The sequence below is a fragment of the Microtus pennsylvanicus genome, chromosome 1 (genome assembly GCF_037038515.1).
Source record: "Microtus pennsylvanicus isolate mMicPen1 chromosome 1, mMicPen1.hap1, whole genome shotgun sequence".
Lineage (NCBI taxonomy): Eukaryota > Metazoa > Chordata > Mammalia > Rodentia > Cricetidae > Microtus > Microtus pennsylvanicus.
Window position 1 is genome coordinate 114,483,197 of NC_134579.1, and position 17,718 is coordinate 114,500,914.

The 17,718-nt window shown below is 47.7% G+C and overlaps 1 protein-coding gene across 15 annotated transcripts in view; it reads left to right on the forward strand.

The window, feature by feature from the left end:
• Kdm2b (lysine demethylase 2B) overlaps nucleotides 1-17,718 on the forward strand; it is a 128,326-nt gene that overhangs the window by 56,268 nt on the left and 54,340 nt on the right. For all 15 annotated transcript variants that reach the window (XM_075979554.1, XM_075979598.1, XM_075979546.1 and 12 more), the window contains 3 exons: nucleotides 398-524; nucleotides 3,179-3,663; nucleotides 15,915-16,001. In XM_075979554.1, the coding sequence (XP_075835669.1) occupies nucleotides 398-524; nucleotides 3,179-3,663; nucleotides 15,915-16,001 (699 nt within the window). The remainder of the gene's footprint in view (nucleotides 1-397; nucleotides 525-3,178; nucleotides 3,664-15,914; nucleotides 16,002-17,718) is intronic.

Genomic DNA, 17,718 nt, shown 5'->3' on the forward strand with positions numbered 1-17,718 from the left:
CATGCCTTTAATCCCAGCACTTGGGAGGCAGAGGCAGGCGGATCTCTGTGAGTTCTAGGCCAGCCTGGTCTACAAAGGGAGTTCCAGGACAGGCTCCAAAGCTCCAGAGAAACCCTGTCTCGAAAAACTAAAAAAAAAAAAAAAAAAAAAAACAAAACAAAAAAGAATTGATGCCTTCCATAGGCCTCTCTCCGCCTCATCCATGCATGCTTCTGGCACCTACCCCTTCCAGGCCTCCCTCTTGCTTTCCCACCAGTGACACCTCCCATTTTTCCCTTTTGCTGTTTATGCTCCTGCTAAGATGCTAAGCTCTGCTTCAGGGACCCAGCTGCCTGCCATGTGTCTCCACCATTATTCTTAGAAACTGACCTCTTGCCTGCCTTCTCTTTGCTTCCAGGTTCAGCCCAAGTTCCGTTACCCCTTCTACTATGAAATGTGCTGGTATGTCTTGGAGAGATATGTGTATTGTGTGACCCAGCGCTCCTACCTCACTCAGGAATACCAGAGAGAATCAATGCTTATTGGTGAGTAAAGCTGCTTGCAGCCTTCAGAGCTGCCTGTCTGGCCAGTCGTGGAGCCTGCAGATTGCCCTGGGTCCTCTGGGATTCTCTGAAGCCAGAATGCTGGACAGGAAGCCTCTTAGGAAATAGCCCTGCTTAAGAGCCTCCAATCTGGAACACGGAAGCCAAGAAAAGGCACTTGCAACCCTCAGAAGAAACATAGTTGTCACGCCCTCCTATGACTGTGCATGCGTGCAGGAGCCAGCGTAGCTAAGACAGGACCATCCAACAGACAACCCAGGCTTTTTTGGTCCCTCTGTAGTTACATGACTTTTCTTACAATACCCTGAGGTGTGGTTTTTGTACCCAGCGGAGCAGACCTGTGTTACACAGCTAGTTTCCATAATCCAGACCAAGTTTACCCAGAAGGGAGGGTAGCCAGGGCTGCCAACACAGGTTTGAGGGTGAAGGGGGTCTGGGATGGGGGAGGGAAAGTGCTTAGGCTCTCTGCTTCAGTACCCTCACCTGCTGCTGGTTCTTAAAGGGACAACGCCCTCAGCCATCCCTGGATTCATAGATGCCTACCCATCTGGCTGTTAGAGGGACCCCTGGTCAGCTTGTAGGAGCCAGATTTTCTTCCCTGTGTGGGGCAGTTTCTGGGAAAATGAACTGAAGTCCATTCCTATCCCAAGACACAAACCTCACGTTCACAGCGTGTGCAGTTTCTTCCGCTGTATCTAATTCATGGGTCTTTTCCCCTTCCTTCCCTCGGTCTTGGCTTTTGTGCCTTTTGTGGTATTTGGGGGGTTTGGGCCTGGACAATGGAAGTGTTTTGTTTTGTTTTGTTTTTGTCTTTGTTTGGATATTGTTGTTTTGAGATAGAGCCTTGCTATGTAGTCCAGGCCGGTCTAGAAATAACTCTCTGTGTAGTCAGGCTAGCATCAAACTCTTAGTCTTCCTGCCCCACTTTTCCAGTGCAGGAATTTCAGGCATATTGCTGGTTGCTACTGAGCTGGGAACTGAACCCAGGGCTGTACATCCCAGGGATTCACTTGGGGGCCCTTTGGTCTATTCCAGGTGTGCATAGCCATCAGCTCTGACTATGCCCGTTTCCAGAAGGAGTATTTCCGTAAGCTCTCATTTTTTTGGGGGGGGCTATTTTTATTTTGGTGGTCTTTGAGACATGGTCTTATTATGTAGACCAGGCTGATTAAAGGCACATGCGACCACACCTGGCCACCTCTCATCTCCTTATCTCTGCCCATCCCCAGCCCTCAACTGTCACCAGTCACCAGTCTGCTTTGTCTAGAAATCCCTCCACCTTGCTAATATTTTATACGAATAGAATCCTATCATGTCTGGTGTTTTGGACTGATCTTTTTCTACTAATCTACTTTCAAAGTTTAAAAAATTACATCTTTTGGGACTGGAGAGATGGCTTAACAGATAAGAGCACTGGCTGCTCTTCCCAAGGATACCAGCTCAATTCCCAGCGCCCATATGGCAGTTCAAACCTGCCTATAGCTCTAATTCCAAGGGATCCAATACCTTCATACAGACATATATAGAGGCAAAACCCCCAATGCACATAAAATAAAATAAACATTGAAATAAGTTTTTTAAAATTACAAAATTACATTTATTTTTTTAAACATTTATTTATTTATTATGTATACAATATTCTGTCTGTGTGTATGCCTGCAGGCCAGAAGAGGGCACCAGACCCCATTACAGATGGTTGTGAGCCACCATGTGGTTGCCGGGAATTGAACTCAGGACCTTTGGAAGAGCAGGCACTGCTCTTAACCTCTGAGCCATCTCTCCAGCCCCCCAAAATTACATTTATTTAGTCTGCCTTTTTCCCTCTCTCCTTTCCCCTTTCTGTGTAGGTGAGATCCCCCCCCCCCCCCGTGTTTTCAGGTGAAAGGTCAACTTTCAGGAGTCTGTTTTCTCTACTGCTATGTAGGTGCTGGGGATTGAACTCAAGTTGTCGGGCTTGGCAGCAAGTGCCTTTACCCACTAAACCTTCTTGCCAGCACTTGACTAATTTTTTTTTAACGTTTATTTATTTTAAGAGTATGTGTATGTGCTTGTATGGATACTGTGTGAAGTCCAGAAGAGGGCATCAGATCCTCTGGAACTGGAGTGACAGGTGGCTATGCGCTGCCATGTGGGTGATGGGAACCACAGGTCCCCTGCAAGAGCAGTGATTGTAGCTGGGCGGTGGTGGCTCATGCCTTTAATCCCAGCACTCAGGAGGCAGAGGCAGGCAGATCTCTGGGAGTTCGAGGCCAGCCTGGTCTACAAGAGCTAGTTCCAGGACAGGCACCAAAGCTACAGAGAAACCCTGTCTCAAAAAACCAAAAAAAAAAAAAAAAAAAAAAAAAGCAGTGATTGTATTTAACCACTGGTCTGTCTTTTTATCTCTGCCATTGAGTGACCTGTATGTATATGATAATGTGCCAGGCATATTATCTGTGGTAAAGCACCCTGTGTGGGTGCAGAGAACTGGAAAAAGCAGAGCTCGGATTTGAACCTGTGTATGACTGACTGCTGCCCTGCTATAGGCCAGGAGACCTGGACTAGACCCTTGTTCTCTACAGTAAGGTGAGTGGAATCCACAGAGCTTCCAGCAGGGGTTAAGTGATCATCATTGTATCTCACCATCTTCCCCACAGATGCCCCAAGGAAAGGCAGTGTAGACGACTTCTCATCTGATTCCTGGTTGGACATGGAGGAGGAGTCCTGTGAGCAGCAGCCCCAGGAGGAAGAGGAAAAGGAGGAGGAGGAAGAGGAGGAAAGGGATGGTGCAGATAAAACACCCAAGCCACCCTCCGATGGCCCCACCTCACCCACCAGCACCCCCTCAGAGGAACAGGAGCACACAGGGAAGAAGCCCAAAGCCCCTGCCATGAGATTCCTCAAGAGGACTTTGTCCAATGAGTCCGAGGAAAGTGTCAAGTCCACAACGATGCCCATAGACTACCCCAAGACTCCCACAGGCTCCCCTTCCACTGAGCTCTCTACCAAGTGGACCCACCTTACCGAATTTGAACTGAAGGGCCTAAAAGCCTTGGTCGAAAAACTAGAGTCGCTTCCGGAGAATAAGAAGTGTGTCCCTGAGGGCATCGAGGACCCCCAGGCCCTCCTGGAAGGTGTAAAGGTGGGCAGGGACCAAGGCTGGGTCGGGTAGGGGTAGCTAGCTCTTCTGGGGTTGGTCCAGGTGCTGGGATGGTACTTGGGCTAGGCAAACCTATCTGGGTTATGGAATCTGGAACCACTGTTAGCAGCTGGGTGGAGGCTTGCTCTGTGAGTGATAGCAGCTTCTTCGATACTCTTTGGAATATCGAGGCTCTCCCGAAGAAGGTTTTGTGTGTGTTGCAACAGCATTCTATTGGATTTGGGAGACAGACTTCTATCTCTTGGTGATAGAGCTTGCCATTCTGGGTTGATTCCTTAGAGTGTGAGCTGGTGACCGTCCTCCTAGCTAGCCATTGGCTATATAGTCACCACGCAGCAGCCTAAGGTTGAGAGGTTGCCATGATCTCAGCTGCATCTGCTTAGGAAGTCGGCCCAGAGGGCCAGGTAGAGCTGGGATAGGAGGATCCAGGAGAGATGCCAGAGTGCCTGCTGGGCGTCCCACTGTGTAGGCGCTTCTGGTAGTACAGACTCCAAGTGCTGAATTGCTTCTGTAGCATCGCTAAGACTGCAGTTATGAAGCTATAAGACTTCTCCCCTTGCTGCTCCAGCATCTGATGAGGGCAGTGGAACTTGCTGTCTGCTAGTGTTAGAAACCGAACTTATGTTTCTTCCTTGGGAATTGGTAGTTTATCTAGGCAGCATTGTGTGGCCTTGCAGGGGTTCAGACAGTCAGGGAAAAAGCTGGGGGTTGGGAGTGTGTGAAACACTGGGGCTCAGTTCAGATAGCCTGTTATCATATACTGTTATCACAGGTATATGGAACCATTGAATGACAATCGCTAATCCAGGTGCTCCTCACTTACTAATTTGATTTTGTTGTCTATGGTACCAGATGGATGCAGAGCATCACACATCCTGGGCAGGTTCTTTTTGGTTCTTCAAGACAGAGTTTCTCTGTATAACAGTCCTGGCTGTCCTGGAACTCACTCTGTAGAACAGGCTGGCTTCGAACTCCCAGAGATCTGCCTGCCTCTGCCTCCTGGGATTAAAGGCATGCTCCACTATTACCAGGCTGGTTTTTAAATTTTTATCCATCACAAAAGAATAGTATTGAGTTCCCAAAATACTGTAAGCGGGTTAAACTCTCCGTGATGCCTTTTACTTCGCTAGAATCCGTGTGTAGTAGTGTGTTGACAGGGAGTGCTCCGGCTCCTGGCCAGATTTTCCTCTTCTTGTATCTCTGCATTGACCTCCGAGGCTGCATTTGATTGCTGGTGATCAGGTCTGTCAAGGTGAGGGAGCAGAGTCCAGCACCAGTGCTGTGAGACAAGGTGCAGGTGCTGAGGAACAGGACCGCTGTGGCTTGCCTGGCTGGGCTTTTATTTAGCTTTTTAGCTGAACGACGGTCTTATTCATTAGGTCTTATTTGTTACTCAATAAGAGAAGGTTGCAGAAGTCATCCTCGTCACCGCCTTGAGGAGCTCTCCAGAAAGCTGATGCTGGTGGTCTTCAGAGATGTCTCTCATTTTACCTTCATCTTTGAGGCAGACCCTCCTATATCCCAGGCTAGGATAGCCTCAGAATTGTTACATAGTCCAGGAGGACCTTGAACTTCTAGCCCTCCTGCTTCTACCTCCCAAATGTGGGAATTCAGGCTCGTGCCACTGTGCTCAGTTTATGTGGTGGCAGGGAACTGAAGCCAGGGCTGTCTGCGTGTTGTGAAGGCACTCTGCCAACTGCCTGGAAATACTTCTCTTTAAATACACTGATTCTGGATAGCAGGACCAGGAAATCAGAATACAGGAGATCCTTGAGTTCAGATTTGCTCTCCACCCCTTGCCATGTGGCCCTGGGCACATCATCCTGCTTCCTATTTTCTGGTGCCTTGTAAAACGAAGATACTTCCTGGCACTCAGGAAGCAGAGGCACGGGGATCTCTTGAGTTCAAGGCTAGCCTGGTCTATGTAATGAGTTCTAGGCCAGCCAAAGCTACGTAGTGAGATGCTGTCTCAAAAAGTCAAAAACAAAACAAAGATATCAGACATGATGTGCTTGATCTGTCTTGGGACCAGATTCTGATGTCTCTTGGTCACTCTGAAGAACTTAGGTACTTGAGTAAAAACTGATGTGGGCAGGGCTGGAGTAATGACTCCATAGTTTGGAGTTCTCCCTGCTTTCTCAAAGGACCAGAGTTGAGTTCCAGGAACCAACCACCTATAAGTGCGGCTCCAGAGGAACCAGCACCCTCTCCTGGCCTCATACACACATACCACACACAGACAGGATGCACAGGTAACTGAAAAATAAAACCTGGGCCAGCTAGAGTGCTCAGCTAAGTCTGATGACCTGAATATTCAATCCCTGGAACAGACATGGTAGAGAGAGAGAGAGAGAGAGAGAGAGAGAGAGAGAGAGAGAGAGAGAGAATTGACTTGACTGATTGACCTAGCCTCTGACCTCTACAGGTATACAATGGGATGCCTCCCCACCAGTAAATATAACAAAAAAATTTTAAACAATTTTTTTAAAGACTAAAAAGGGGTGCTAGATAGATCAGTGGTCGGGTGGTTAGGAGTACTTAACTGCTCTTGTAGAGGATCCAGATTTGGTTCCCAGCACCCACATGGTAGCTCACAGTCTCCTGTACCTCCAGTTCCAGGGTATGGAACTCTCCCTTCTTTCCCTTTTGGGCCCCTGCATGTACATGGTACATATAAACTTACGGACACAGAGAGAAATACATAAAATTAATAAATATGTAAATCTAAAATAACGAACTGAAACGGGATCTGGCAAGATGGCTCAATGGGCCGGACGGTGTTGGCGCATGCCTTTAATCCCAGCACTTGGGAGGCAGAGGCAGGTGGATCTCTGGGAGTTCGAGGCCAGCCTGGTCTACAAGAGCTTGTTCCAGGACGGGCACCAAAGCTATAGAGAAACCCTGTCTCAAAAAAACAAAAACAAAAAAAAAAGATGGCTCAATGGGTAAAGGCACTTGCTGCCAAGCTTCACAATGGGAGTTAAGTCCCTGGAAGCCACTTAGTGGAGGGAGAGGACTAATTGCCCCAAAGGTATCCTCTGATCTCTGTCCTTGCACTGTGACCGTGCATGCCCCCTACAAGGTAAATAAATGTAATAAAAGCTGAAATTTTTGAAAGAGTTCAAATAGCACAATGGCAGGGGACCGGGGCATGGACTGACTCTGAGGAACAGCGAGCTCCAGCTTTGGCCAGCCTCTGTTGTCCCATGATCCTTTCCTCCTCTTTTCCCACCTTTCAGCTGTTCTTTAGGGAACACTTACCTCTGGCCTTTGTTTCCCAGGACTGATGTCACAGAGCACCACCTTAAGCTCAGTTGCTTAGGAGCCCGAACAGCCTCCTTCAGGGCTTGGAGCTCGCGCAAGCCTGGCAGCAAGGTGTTTGCAGAGCCACACCCAGGCCTCAGGCTCTGGGACAGTGGTCGCCCTTGGCTCCTCCTCTCCTCCAGCAGCTGCTAGTTAGCACGACTACAGCTTGAGTTAGTGTCACTCCTGACTCAGCCGTGGTTAAGATTGATTGCCAATGGCTTTCCCCCTCTCTGTTGTCACCAAGTGATACCAGCCATTGGATTCAGGCCAGATGAATCCAGCAGCAGCGCACATCAACGTAATTAAGTGTGTAGAAGCCATCCCCAGAGTCTCATTCTGGAGCTCTAAGTGCACATGAATTTTGGGGACACACTGATTAGCAGCAATTGTGGGGTGAAGTAATTCACCGATTGCCTAGCAAGCTGTCTCTCCTAGAAATGTCTCTGTTTTAGCTAGAACTCAGGAAGAGGGCTGTGTCTCCCGGTGGAGGGGAAGATGGACGCATTGCTGTCATCCTCAATTTGGTTCTGAATGACCAGGATACAGCCCAGCATGTGGCGGGGCTGTGAAGGGTTTGGCCTAAGTAGGCAGAGAGCACCAAGGGTGTAGATGGGATGACTTTCTCAGAGTGAGCGCAGAGCATCCTAACCACTAACCATGTGCTGCCATGCCCCCTTGTCGGGATCTCATGTTCTGGCTGTCATCAAGTTATCATGGCATAGAAAATCACCTATCTAATCGTGTGGAATCATGGGATACAGTAGAGTTATGGGACTACTGGGGATTATGGGGCTACCCAGGGCTGTGGGAGTGAAAGACCAAAGTGAGGTTTTCCTGTTTTGAAGTCTCTTTTTATCTCTCTTCCTTCCCTTCCCCCCTTCTCCCTTCCCCCTGTTCCTTTTCTACATCTTTTTCTTTTCTCCTTTTCTTTTTTTTTTTTGGGGGGGGGCACAGTCTTACCCTATAGCCCAGGCTATATGTCTATATGTAGCTTGATCTTGTCCTAATCTTGTAGTAATATTGCCTCAAGTATCAGGATTATGGGTATGAAGTAACATACTGGCCAAGGTTTTCTGTTTGTTTGTTATTTTTGTTTTGTTTTTATTAACAGCCAAATAGAGATCAGCTGTATTGTTCTAACATCAAACTCCAAACTTAACGGAGAAGAAAGTCCTAAATTAAGAGTGCACTGCCCAAATGGATGTCAATTCTAAATTAAGAGTGCCTTGTCAGTCAGCGCTTGGACAGTTAACCCCAGCACTTAGGAGGCAAAGATAGGTGGATCTCTGTTAGGTTGAGGCCAGCCTGGTCTACAGAGCGAGTTCCAGGACAGATATCAAAGCTTCAGAAAAACCCTGTCTCAGGAAACAAAAAACAAAACAAAACAACAACAACAAAAAATGAACTTTCCTGGGCTAGAGAGATGGCTCAGAGGTTAAGAGCACTGGATGCTAGCTGTTCTTCCAGAGGTCCTGAGTTCAATTCCCAGAAACCACATGGTGGCTCACAACCATCTATAAGGACATCTGGTGCCCTCTTCTGGCCTGCAGACAGAACACTGTATACATAATAAATATATCTAAAAGGAAAAGCATATTGTCCAAATGGGTGTTACTTGTCTTGTTTTGTTTTGTTTTTTCAAGACAGGGTTTGTCTGTAGTTTTGGAGCCTGTCCTGGAACTAGCTCTTGTAGACCAGGCTGGCCTCGAACTCCCAGAGATCCACCTGCCTCTGCCTCCCAAGTGCTGGGATTAAAGGCGTGCGCCACCACTGCACGGCTTGTTGCTTGTCTTTGAGGATAGTTGTGGAGTCAGGTTGCAGTCACTGCGCAGTCTGTTATGCTGGGAGGAGGTATGAGCCATGTCATGACTGACACATGTAAGACCCTAGCAAGGCCTTGAAGTGTGTAGTAAACTTGAAGTGAGTTGGTGTCATTATTATTTCAGATACCTTAGAATAAAAACAGTTTTGTTTCTAGTCAGGTCTGAGCTCACGAATCCTTGATGTGGGGAGGGGGACAGAGCCTTTTTCTCTGTAGGGGTCTTGCAGTTCTCCACTCTGGAACCTACTGTCTATCCTATCTGTCTGTCTCGTGTGCGCGCGTGCGTGCGTGTGCACGTGTGTATGTGTGCGTGTGAGTATTTCACGAAGCTGGGTCAGGACCTTTTGCATCTTAAGCCTGTGCTCAATCAGTCCTCCTCCTCCAACCCTGATGACTTTGTAAAATCACCTCTTGCTGACTTCAAAGGAACCTTTTCAGAGGAGCCAAAAGGCAGGAAGTGAGCAGCCAGGGGCTGGCTTCCAGGGCGACCACAGAATGACCTCTGTGTCCTGTGTCCCCTTGGCTGTACAGCCTCGGGAGAAAGAAGAGAGAGCAGGACTTGGGTGAAGTCAGATACGCAGGCAAACCCGTACCTGGTAAACGTAGGTAGCCCCAGCATTCAGGGCACTTTGTTGAGACCTCTTTTCCACATAAGATTGGAAATTTCCATTTGCATGGGTTGGAGTTTAGAGTTAAAGGCTCACACTGGAATCTACAGTGAGATTTTTCAGGTACAGATGGAATGGAGGGAGGTCAGCGATGACCCAGATAGACTGGTACCTGGGATTCCCTGGAGCAAGCAGCTCTGACCTTGTAGACCCTCCCTTAACCCCTGGGTCGGTGCTCTTTGCTGGCGTCAGTCCCGGCCTTGTTAGTGGGAGTTTAGTCACTGCATAGAGGGGACTTCGGTGATTAGCACCCTGCCCTGGGGAGCAGTGGAGCCCAAATCTCCTGGGTAAATTCTTTGAGGGAAGCTGGCATGGAGGGAAGAAGGGCAAGGCCTAGCCAGCCTGTGGCTCCTTATGTGGGGCAGTTTCTAGGAGCGTGAGCCTCGTGGTAGCTCCATCCTTTTGCAGGAAGCCTGCCCTGGGTTTGCCAGAGCCACAGGCTTATATGGTTTAACTCCTAGGCGCTGGGGCAGTGTGGGCGCACAGTCTTGGTTCTGTGTGCTTAACAGTCCCTGGGAATGTATAAATTCAGGCAGAGCCTAAGGAATCCTGTGACATCATCCTCTCCACACAACTTTTTTCTGTCTTTTTTTTAATTTTTTTTTTTTTTTTTTTTTTTTTGGTTTTTCGAGACAGGGTTTCTCTGTGGTTTTGGAGCCTGTCCTGGAACTAGCTCTTGTAGACCAGGCTGGTCTCGAACTCACAAAGATCCGCCTGCCTCTGCCTCCCAAGTGCTGGGATTAAAGGCGTGCGCCACCACCGCCCGGCCTGTCTTTTTTTTAATGAGACAGAAAACTCCCATTAGGTTATGCCTCCCCTGACTTTCTTGCCTTTACAAAAGAAAATATTTCTCAACAAGACAAGGCCCATCGTGCCCCCTGGTGGCCAATCAAGTGCCAAACAGATTGGAACTTGGCTTTCTTTGGTATGTGAGTGAGGTCTAGGATATAAGAGCACCTAGGAAAACTTTAAAATTATATTCAATTAAAAAATAAAGAGCCAGGCAGTGTTGGTGCTCGCCTTTAATTCCAGTACTTGGGAGGCAGAGGCAGGCGGATCTCTGAGTTTGAGTCCAGCCTGCTCTACAGATTGAATTCCAGGACAGTCAAGGCTACGCTGAGAAACCCTGTCTCAAACAAACCAATCAAATGAAAAGAATACAAAAGCAGGCAGATCTGAGAGTTCAAGGCCAGACAGAATTACAGTTATGTCTTTAAAGCAAAACATTTTTAATTAATATACTTAACTTTTAGACAAATAGAACCTCTCAAGCCCTGTTCCCATCTCACTATAGTACATTCGACACAATCCTTAAATTGAAGGTTTTGTTATTCCCTACTATCCCAGAATCTTGTCCCTGATACCCCAACACATTTAATCTCCTCAGTTCTCTTTGCTGGACAGTTTCTCAGACTAACCTGTTTTTTTATGATGTTGGCAGTTTGGGAGGAGGCTCTGGTCTGGTGTTTAGTAGCATGCCCTTCTTTGGAGGCTCCAAGCTTTCTGTCTTGAGTTCTATCTTCTGGAAGGTTTCTATGGTTAGTCATTATGTGGAGCTTTGGCCATGCGACAGTGTGTTCATTTCTCTTCTTACTGCTTACACGGAATACCTGGCAGGAGCAGCTCAAAGGAGAACTGTTGTGCTTTATAGTTTCTTTTTTGTTTGTTTGGTTTCTCTAGCCTCGATGCCTGTCTTGAAACTCACTCTGTAGACCAGGCTGGCCCTGAACTCACAGAGATCCACCTGCCTCTGCCTCCCGAGTGCTGGGATTAAAGTTGTGGCTTATACTTTGAGAAGCAGTCAGTCCTCGGTGGCAGGGGAGTATGATGGAAGCTGTTGGCATAGCTTATTGTGGCTGGGCAGCAGTCAGGACTCGGGGAGAGCACAAGCAGGAAATTGTGCTCGCTTGTAACCCTCCACCCCCACCCTATCAGACTATCTTTGCCATGTAGCCCCTCTTTCTAAAAGGTTTTCTAATCCCAAATTGTCAGTAGCTGGGGGTAAAGTGTTGACATGCAGGAGCTTGTAGGAGACGTTGCTCTTTTAAACCATAACATAGTCAAGATGTGTTTTTTTTGTTGTTGTTGTTGGTTTGTTTTGTTTTTTGAGACAGCTTTTCTTTTCTATGTAGCTTTAGCTGTCCTAGAACTAACTCTGTAGCCCAGGCTAGCCTCAAACTCACAGAGATCTGTCTGGCTCTGCCTCCCAAATGCTGGAACTCAAGGCGTGAACCACTGCTACCCAGCTCAGTCAAGGTATCTTATAAATAGCAAGCACCGCTGAATCGGATGTCCCTGGCAGAGAATGAAAGGCAGGCAGGCAGCCGGCTTGAGCTGCTGTTTGCTGCCTCCCACGGGGAGTGGAAAAACTGCCGTGCCATCTCTGAGAACCAAGAAAGCAGGGCAATAATTAGAGTCAGAAGTGGCTTAGATTCCTGTCTGGTCATATAGATCAGAGAAAATGCCTTAAAATCATCTTCAGGGTCATCAGGATGGTTCATTGGATACAGGCTTTGCCGTCCTGACAGTGTGAGCTGGGTCCTTGGGACACATGGAAGGTGGAAGGAGAGAACTGACTATGAAATTATTCTCTGAATTCCACATGCACACTGTGGCTTCTGCATGTATGAGCGTGTGTGCCCCTGTTCCAGCATGCATGTGCATGCACACATACACATGAATTTTTTTAAAGTAAAATAATCTTCACCTACATTTATGTTTTGAGCTCTTCTGCTCTTCCTAGTAAATCTTCCTCTGTGAATGACCATGTCCTTAAATGTCACTGGATGAGTGCTTTTAGCTGGCATCTGGCTAAATGTCGGCAGGAAAATCAGTTGTATCGGATGTATTAGGCTGGGATGCTGACCTATCACACTGTGTTCATAGCCTTGTGTGCAATTTGCAGGTTCTTAGAGGGTGATATGGACTCTTAGCATATTCTGGTGTTTTACATGGCATCTTTAGAACCTCATTCTGTGCCGGGCGGTGGTGGCACACGCCTTTAATCCCAGCACTCGGGAGGCAGAGACAGGCGGATCTCTGAGTTCGAGGTCAGCCTGGTCTACATCTACAAGAGCTAGTTCCAGGACAGGAACCAAAAGCTACGGAGAAACCCTGTCTTGAAAAACCAAAAAAACAAAAAAACCAAAAAAAACCTCATTCTGTGTAAGAAGCCACATCATTGAGTTGCCTAGCTCATTTATAGTAGGAGGGAGCAAGGCTTAGGAAGGGGTAAAGGCTGGGCTCAGCCCTGTCACCTAGGCCCTTGTCACTCACCTCTGTGGAACCTTGGCCATGAATTTTTCTTCTTCTTTTTTTTTTTTATTTTCGAGATAGAGTTTCTATGTGTGGACCTGGCTGTTCTGGAACTCACTTTTTAGACCAGGCTGGCCTCGAACTCACAGAGATCTGCCGGCCTCTTAAGTGCTGGGATTAAAGGTGTGCGCCACCACCACCTGGTGACCATGAATTTTTCAATGTATAAAAGCCCTCTTTTAGCTCCTTTATCGAAAATCAAAAAGTATACAATGGAAAAAAGAGAGCATCTTCAACAAATTGTGCTGGCAAAACTGGATGTCAATCTGTAGAAGAATTAAAATAGATTCATATCTATCACCATGCACAAAACTCAAGTCCAGCCGGGCGGTGGTGGCGCACGCCTTTAATCCCAGCACTTGGGAGGCAGAGGCAGGCGGATCTCTGTGAGTTCGAGACCAGCCTGGTCTACAAGAGCTAGTTCCAGGACAGGCTCCAAAACCACAGAGAAACCCTGTCTCGAAAAAGAAAAAAAAAAAAAAAAAACAAACAAAACTCAAGTCCAAATGGATTAAAGACCTCAATATCAGTCCGAACACACTAAACCTGATAGAAGAGAAAGTGGGAAGTACTCTACAACACATGGGCACAGGAGACCACTTCCTACGTATAACCCCAGCAGCACAGTCACTAAGGGCATCATTGAATAAATGGGACCTCCTGAGACTGAGAAGCTTCTGTAAAGCAAAGGACACTGTCACTAAGACAAAAAGGCAACCCACTTACTGGGAGAAGATTTTCACCAACCCCGCAACTGACAAAGGTCTGATCTCCAAAATATATAAAGAAATCAAGAAACTAGACCGTAAAAGGCTAATCAGCCCAATTATAAAATGGGGCACTGAGCTGAACAGAGAATTCTCAACAGAAGAACTTCAAATGGCCAAAAGACACTTAAGGTCATGCTCAACTTCCTTAGCGATCAGGGAAATGCAAATCAAGACAACTTTAAGATACCATCTTACACCTGTCAGAATGGCTAAAATCAAAAACACCAATGATAGCCTTTGCTGGAGAGGTTGTGGAGAAAGGGGTACACTCATCCATTGCTGGTGGGAATGCAAACTTGTGCAACCACTTTGGAAAGCAGTGTTTCGGTTTCTCAGGAAATTCGGGATCAACCTACCCCTGGATCCAGCAATACCACTCTTGGGAATATACCCAAGAGAGGCCCTATCATACAACAAAAGTATATGCTCAACTATGTTCATAGCAGCATTGTGTGTAATAGCCAGAACCTGGAAACAACCTAGATGCCCTTCAATGGAAGAATGGATGAAGAAAGTATGGAATATATACATATTAGAGTATTACTCAGCAGTAAAAAACAAGGACTTCTTGAATTTTGCATACAAATGGATGGAAATAGAAAACACTATCCTGAGTGAGGTAAGCCAGACCCAAAAAGAGGAACATGGGATGTACTCACTCATATTTGGTTTCTAGCCATAAATAAAGGACATTGAGCTTATAATTTGCTATCCTAGAGAAGCTAAATAAGAAGGTGAATCCAAAGACAAACATATAGGCATCCTCATGAATATTAGCCTTCATCGGGCGATGAAAGGAGACAGAGACAGAGACCCACATTGGAGCACCGGACAGAAATCTCAAGATCCAAATCAGGAGCAGAAGGAGACGGAGCACGAGCAAGGAACTCAGGACCGGGAGGGGTGCACCCACACACTGAGACAATGGGGATGTTCTACTGGGAACTCACCAAGGCCAGCTGGCCCGGGTCTGAAAAAGCATGGGATAAATCCGGACTAGCTGAACATAGCGGACAATGAGGAATACTGAGAACTCAAGAACAACCGCAGTGGGTCTTTGATCCTACTGCACTTACTGCCTTTGGGGGAGCCTAGGCAGTTTGGATGCTCACCTTACTAGACCTGGATAGAGGTGGGCGGTCCTTGGGCTTCCCACAGGTCAGGGAACCCTGATTGCTCTTCGAGCAGATGAGGGAGGGGGACTTGATCTGGGGAGGGGGAGGGAAATGGGAGGCGGTTGCGGGGAGGAGGCAGAAATCCTTAATAAATGAATAAATTAAAAAAAAAAAACCCTCTTGCCGGGCGATGGTGGCACACGCCTTTAATCCCAGCACTCGGGAGGCAGAGGCAGGCGGATCTCTGTGAGTTCGAGACCAGCCTGGTCTACAGAGCTAGTTCCAGGACAGGCTCCAAAGCCACAGAGAAACCCTGTCTCGAAAAAAAAAAAAACCAAACAAACAAAAAGCCCTCTTCCTCCCCATTTTTGTTCTTTTCTTGATCCCCCCCCCCATGGTAGGATCTCCTGTAGCCCAGGGTGGTCTCGAAGTCACAGCGTGCAGAGAATGACCTTGAACTCCTTGAATCCCAGCAAGTGCTGGGATTGCAGGCACGGACCCCCTTGCCTGGCTGGCTTTTATTTCTATCTTTGAGAACATAGTTGATTTCCTAGGTAGCAAGGGTCTAAACTGCTCAGACCCCTGCTTCTCTGGCTAAGAATGGGACTGCTATGGAGAAAGGCTGAACAGTTAGGAATGTCTGCTGCCGGAGTTTGCTGCAGAAGCACAAGGAACAGAACTGGGAGCCCAGCATAGCTGGGCATGGTCCTACACAAGCCTGGAATCCCAGGGCCGAGGTGGGCAGTGACAGGATCCCTTGGACTTGCCGGTGCCTTGTCTAGCCCTCAAGAGGTTCTGGCCTCAAAGGACTGAGGAGGAGAGAGAGACAGTGGACGGCCTTTCTCTGGCTTCTGAATTCTCTGTGGAGAACACACATGTGAGCGTATAGTACAGACACGAAGTAACTGTGTGTGTCTGTGATGCTGTGGACAGTGTGGTGCATGCCTGTAACCCCAGTACTCTAGAGGCGGGCAGGAGGATCTCTGTAGGTTCCAGGCCAGCCGGAGCTACAAAGTGAAATCCTGTCTCAAAGATTTGGGAAGAGGAGTGTTGTATGTTCTGAGTCAATAAGAAATCTGGTAACTTGGTTTCTAGAGAGTGGAGATGGTGACAGGCAGCAATGTCATTATTCATCTTTATTTCTGAGAAAGCTTGCAAGCCTTTGAGGGGTTAGTTTTACCTCCTTAGAGATTTCCCCTTCACCCCCAGTTAATATGGATCCTTTGTTTGGCCACAGAACGTACTGAAGGAACATGTGGATGACGACCCCAGCCTGGCCATCACTGGGGTCCCCGTGGTCAGCTGGCCAAAGAAGACTCCAAAGGTAAGAAGCAGATTGTGCATAGGTGGGAGACCACTTCTCATCGCTCTTCCCGTAGCCTACGTGTTGGGCGTCTGGAGCTGTTTTTTACTGGCTCCTGGGAAATCTATCCCCCAGGTTCCCTGCAAATGCTTTCCTTTGTAAAGGGGTCCCTGACCTAGCTATGGAAACTGCAAGCAGCGGCCCCTGGTGGCTACCTGTAAACTGCGGAAGGGAGGCTTGCTCTACTGTCAGGTGGTTTGTCTCAAATGTCCCTGTCTTTTGCTTTGTTCTCTCCCTGACCCCCCACGGACTGATTCCCTCCCTTTTAGCGTGACTTCTCTGGTTTCATAAAATGAGTCAGCATTTAACGTGAAAATGTCTGAGGCTCTGGAGATGAGTTAGTAGACAAAGGGCTTGTGGTGGGTAGGACAGGCAGGAAGGTTTCTGGAGACCATGCATGGCTTCACTCCATCCCCTCTCCACCTGCATTCCGCTTCACAGTCGAGATGCACGAGCTGTGTATATTTCCTCATTAGTATGCCGGCCCTGGGATGGTTCCGAGGACTCAGTGTCATTATGCACCTAAATCTCCCAGAACAAGAGCTGGCCCACAGTCAGCAACCTCTAAATCAGCGTTTTCAACATTCCTAATACTATGACCCTTGAATATAAGAGTCATGTCTTAGTGACCCCCACCCATAAAATTATTTTTGTTGCTACTTCACTATTGTAATTTTGCTACTCTTTGAGTCGTAATGTAAATATCTGGTGTGTAAGGTGGTCTTAGGTGTTATGGTTTAAGTTAAATACTGCAGGTCCACAAGTAGCAGCAGGTCTGAGACCACGGCGGGCCACGGAGGTAACCTGGGTCCCAGGCAGGGAGCCAGTGCTGTTTCCTGAGTGGCCCGAAGGCCGCGAGGGGCAGAGGAGCCCAGGTAGGGAGCTGAATAGCGGGTGAGAGACCAAGAGCAGCAAGTCCCAGGAGGAGCCCCAGCCCTGGTGGGTAAAAGACAGATGGATAGGCACGCCATGCAGAGTAAGGTTGGATATTTATTTAGTGGGTTATAGAAGGGAAGGGAAAAAGGGAAAGGGAGAAGAAGAGCAAAGAGAGGGAGAGGGAGAGAGAGAGAGAGAGAGAGAGAGAGAGAGAGAGAGAGAGCACACCAGAGAAGGGTGGAGGAGAGGAGCCATAGCAGCAGCTACCTCCTTGGAGAGAGACTCGGGAAAGTAGATCTTCCTGCCTCAGTGGGGGTGTGGGTGGGCAGGGCTTGTCTCTTAAAGGGACAGAACAGACCTTTACATTAGGTACCACATCATTCAACCACTGCTCTAAATGATACCTACTGTTGCTCCTGGTGACACACACTCCATGAGTTAAGGCAGAAGGAAGCAGACCTAGACTACATGGCTAGTTCAAGGCCAGCTAGAGCAATACAGCGACCCTATTTCAATAAATTAAGCACTGGAGATTTGGCTCAGTGTCAGAACATTTGGTGTCAGAAGAAAAACTCTGTGTAAGGGTTGGCTCCCCAGCTGCAAGCCAAAAGCAGAGGTTACCTGAGCTCTGGGTGTAGCTTGGTGGTAGAGTGCCTGCTTACGCCTGCTTAGCACGCATGAGGCCTTAGCTTTCCTCCCCAATGAAGCGTTGCTATCAGGTAATTCCAAAGGGTGCTCTGCTCATTTCTGACTTTGTTTTCCATTATCAATGACCCTGAGAAGAACTTTCTAGACCTCTAGG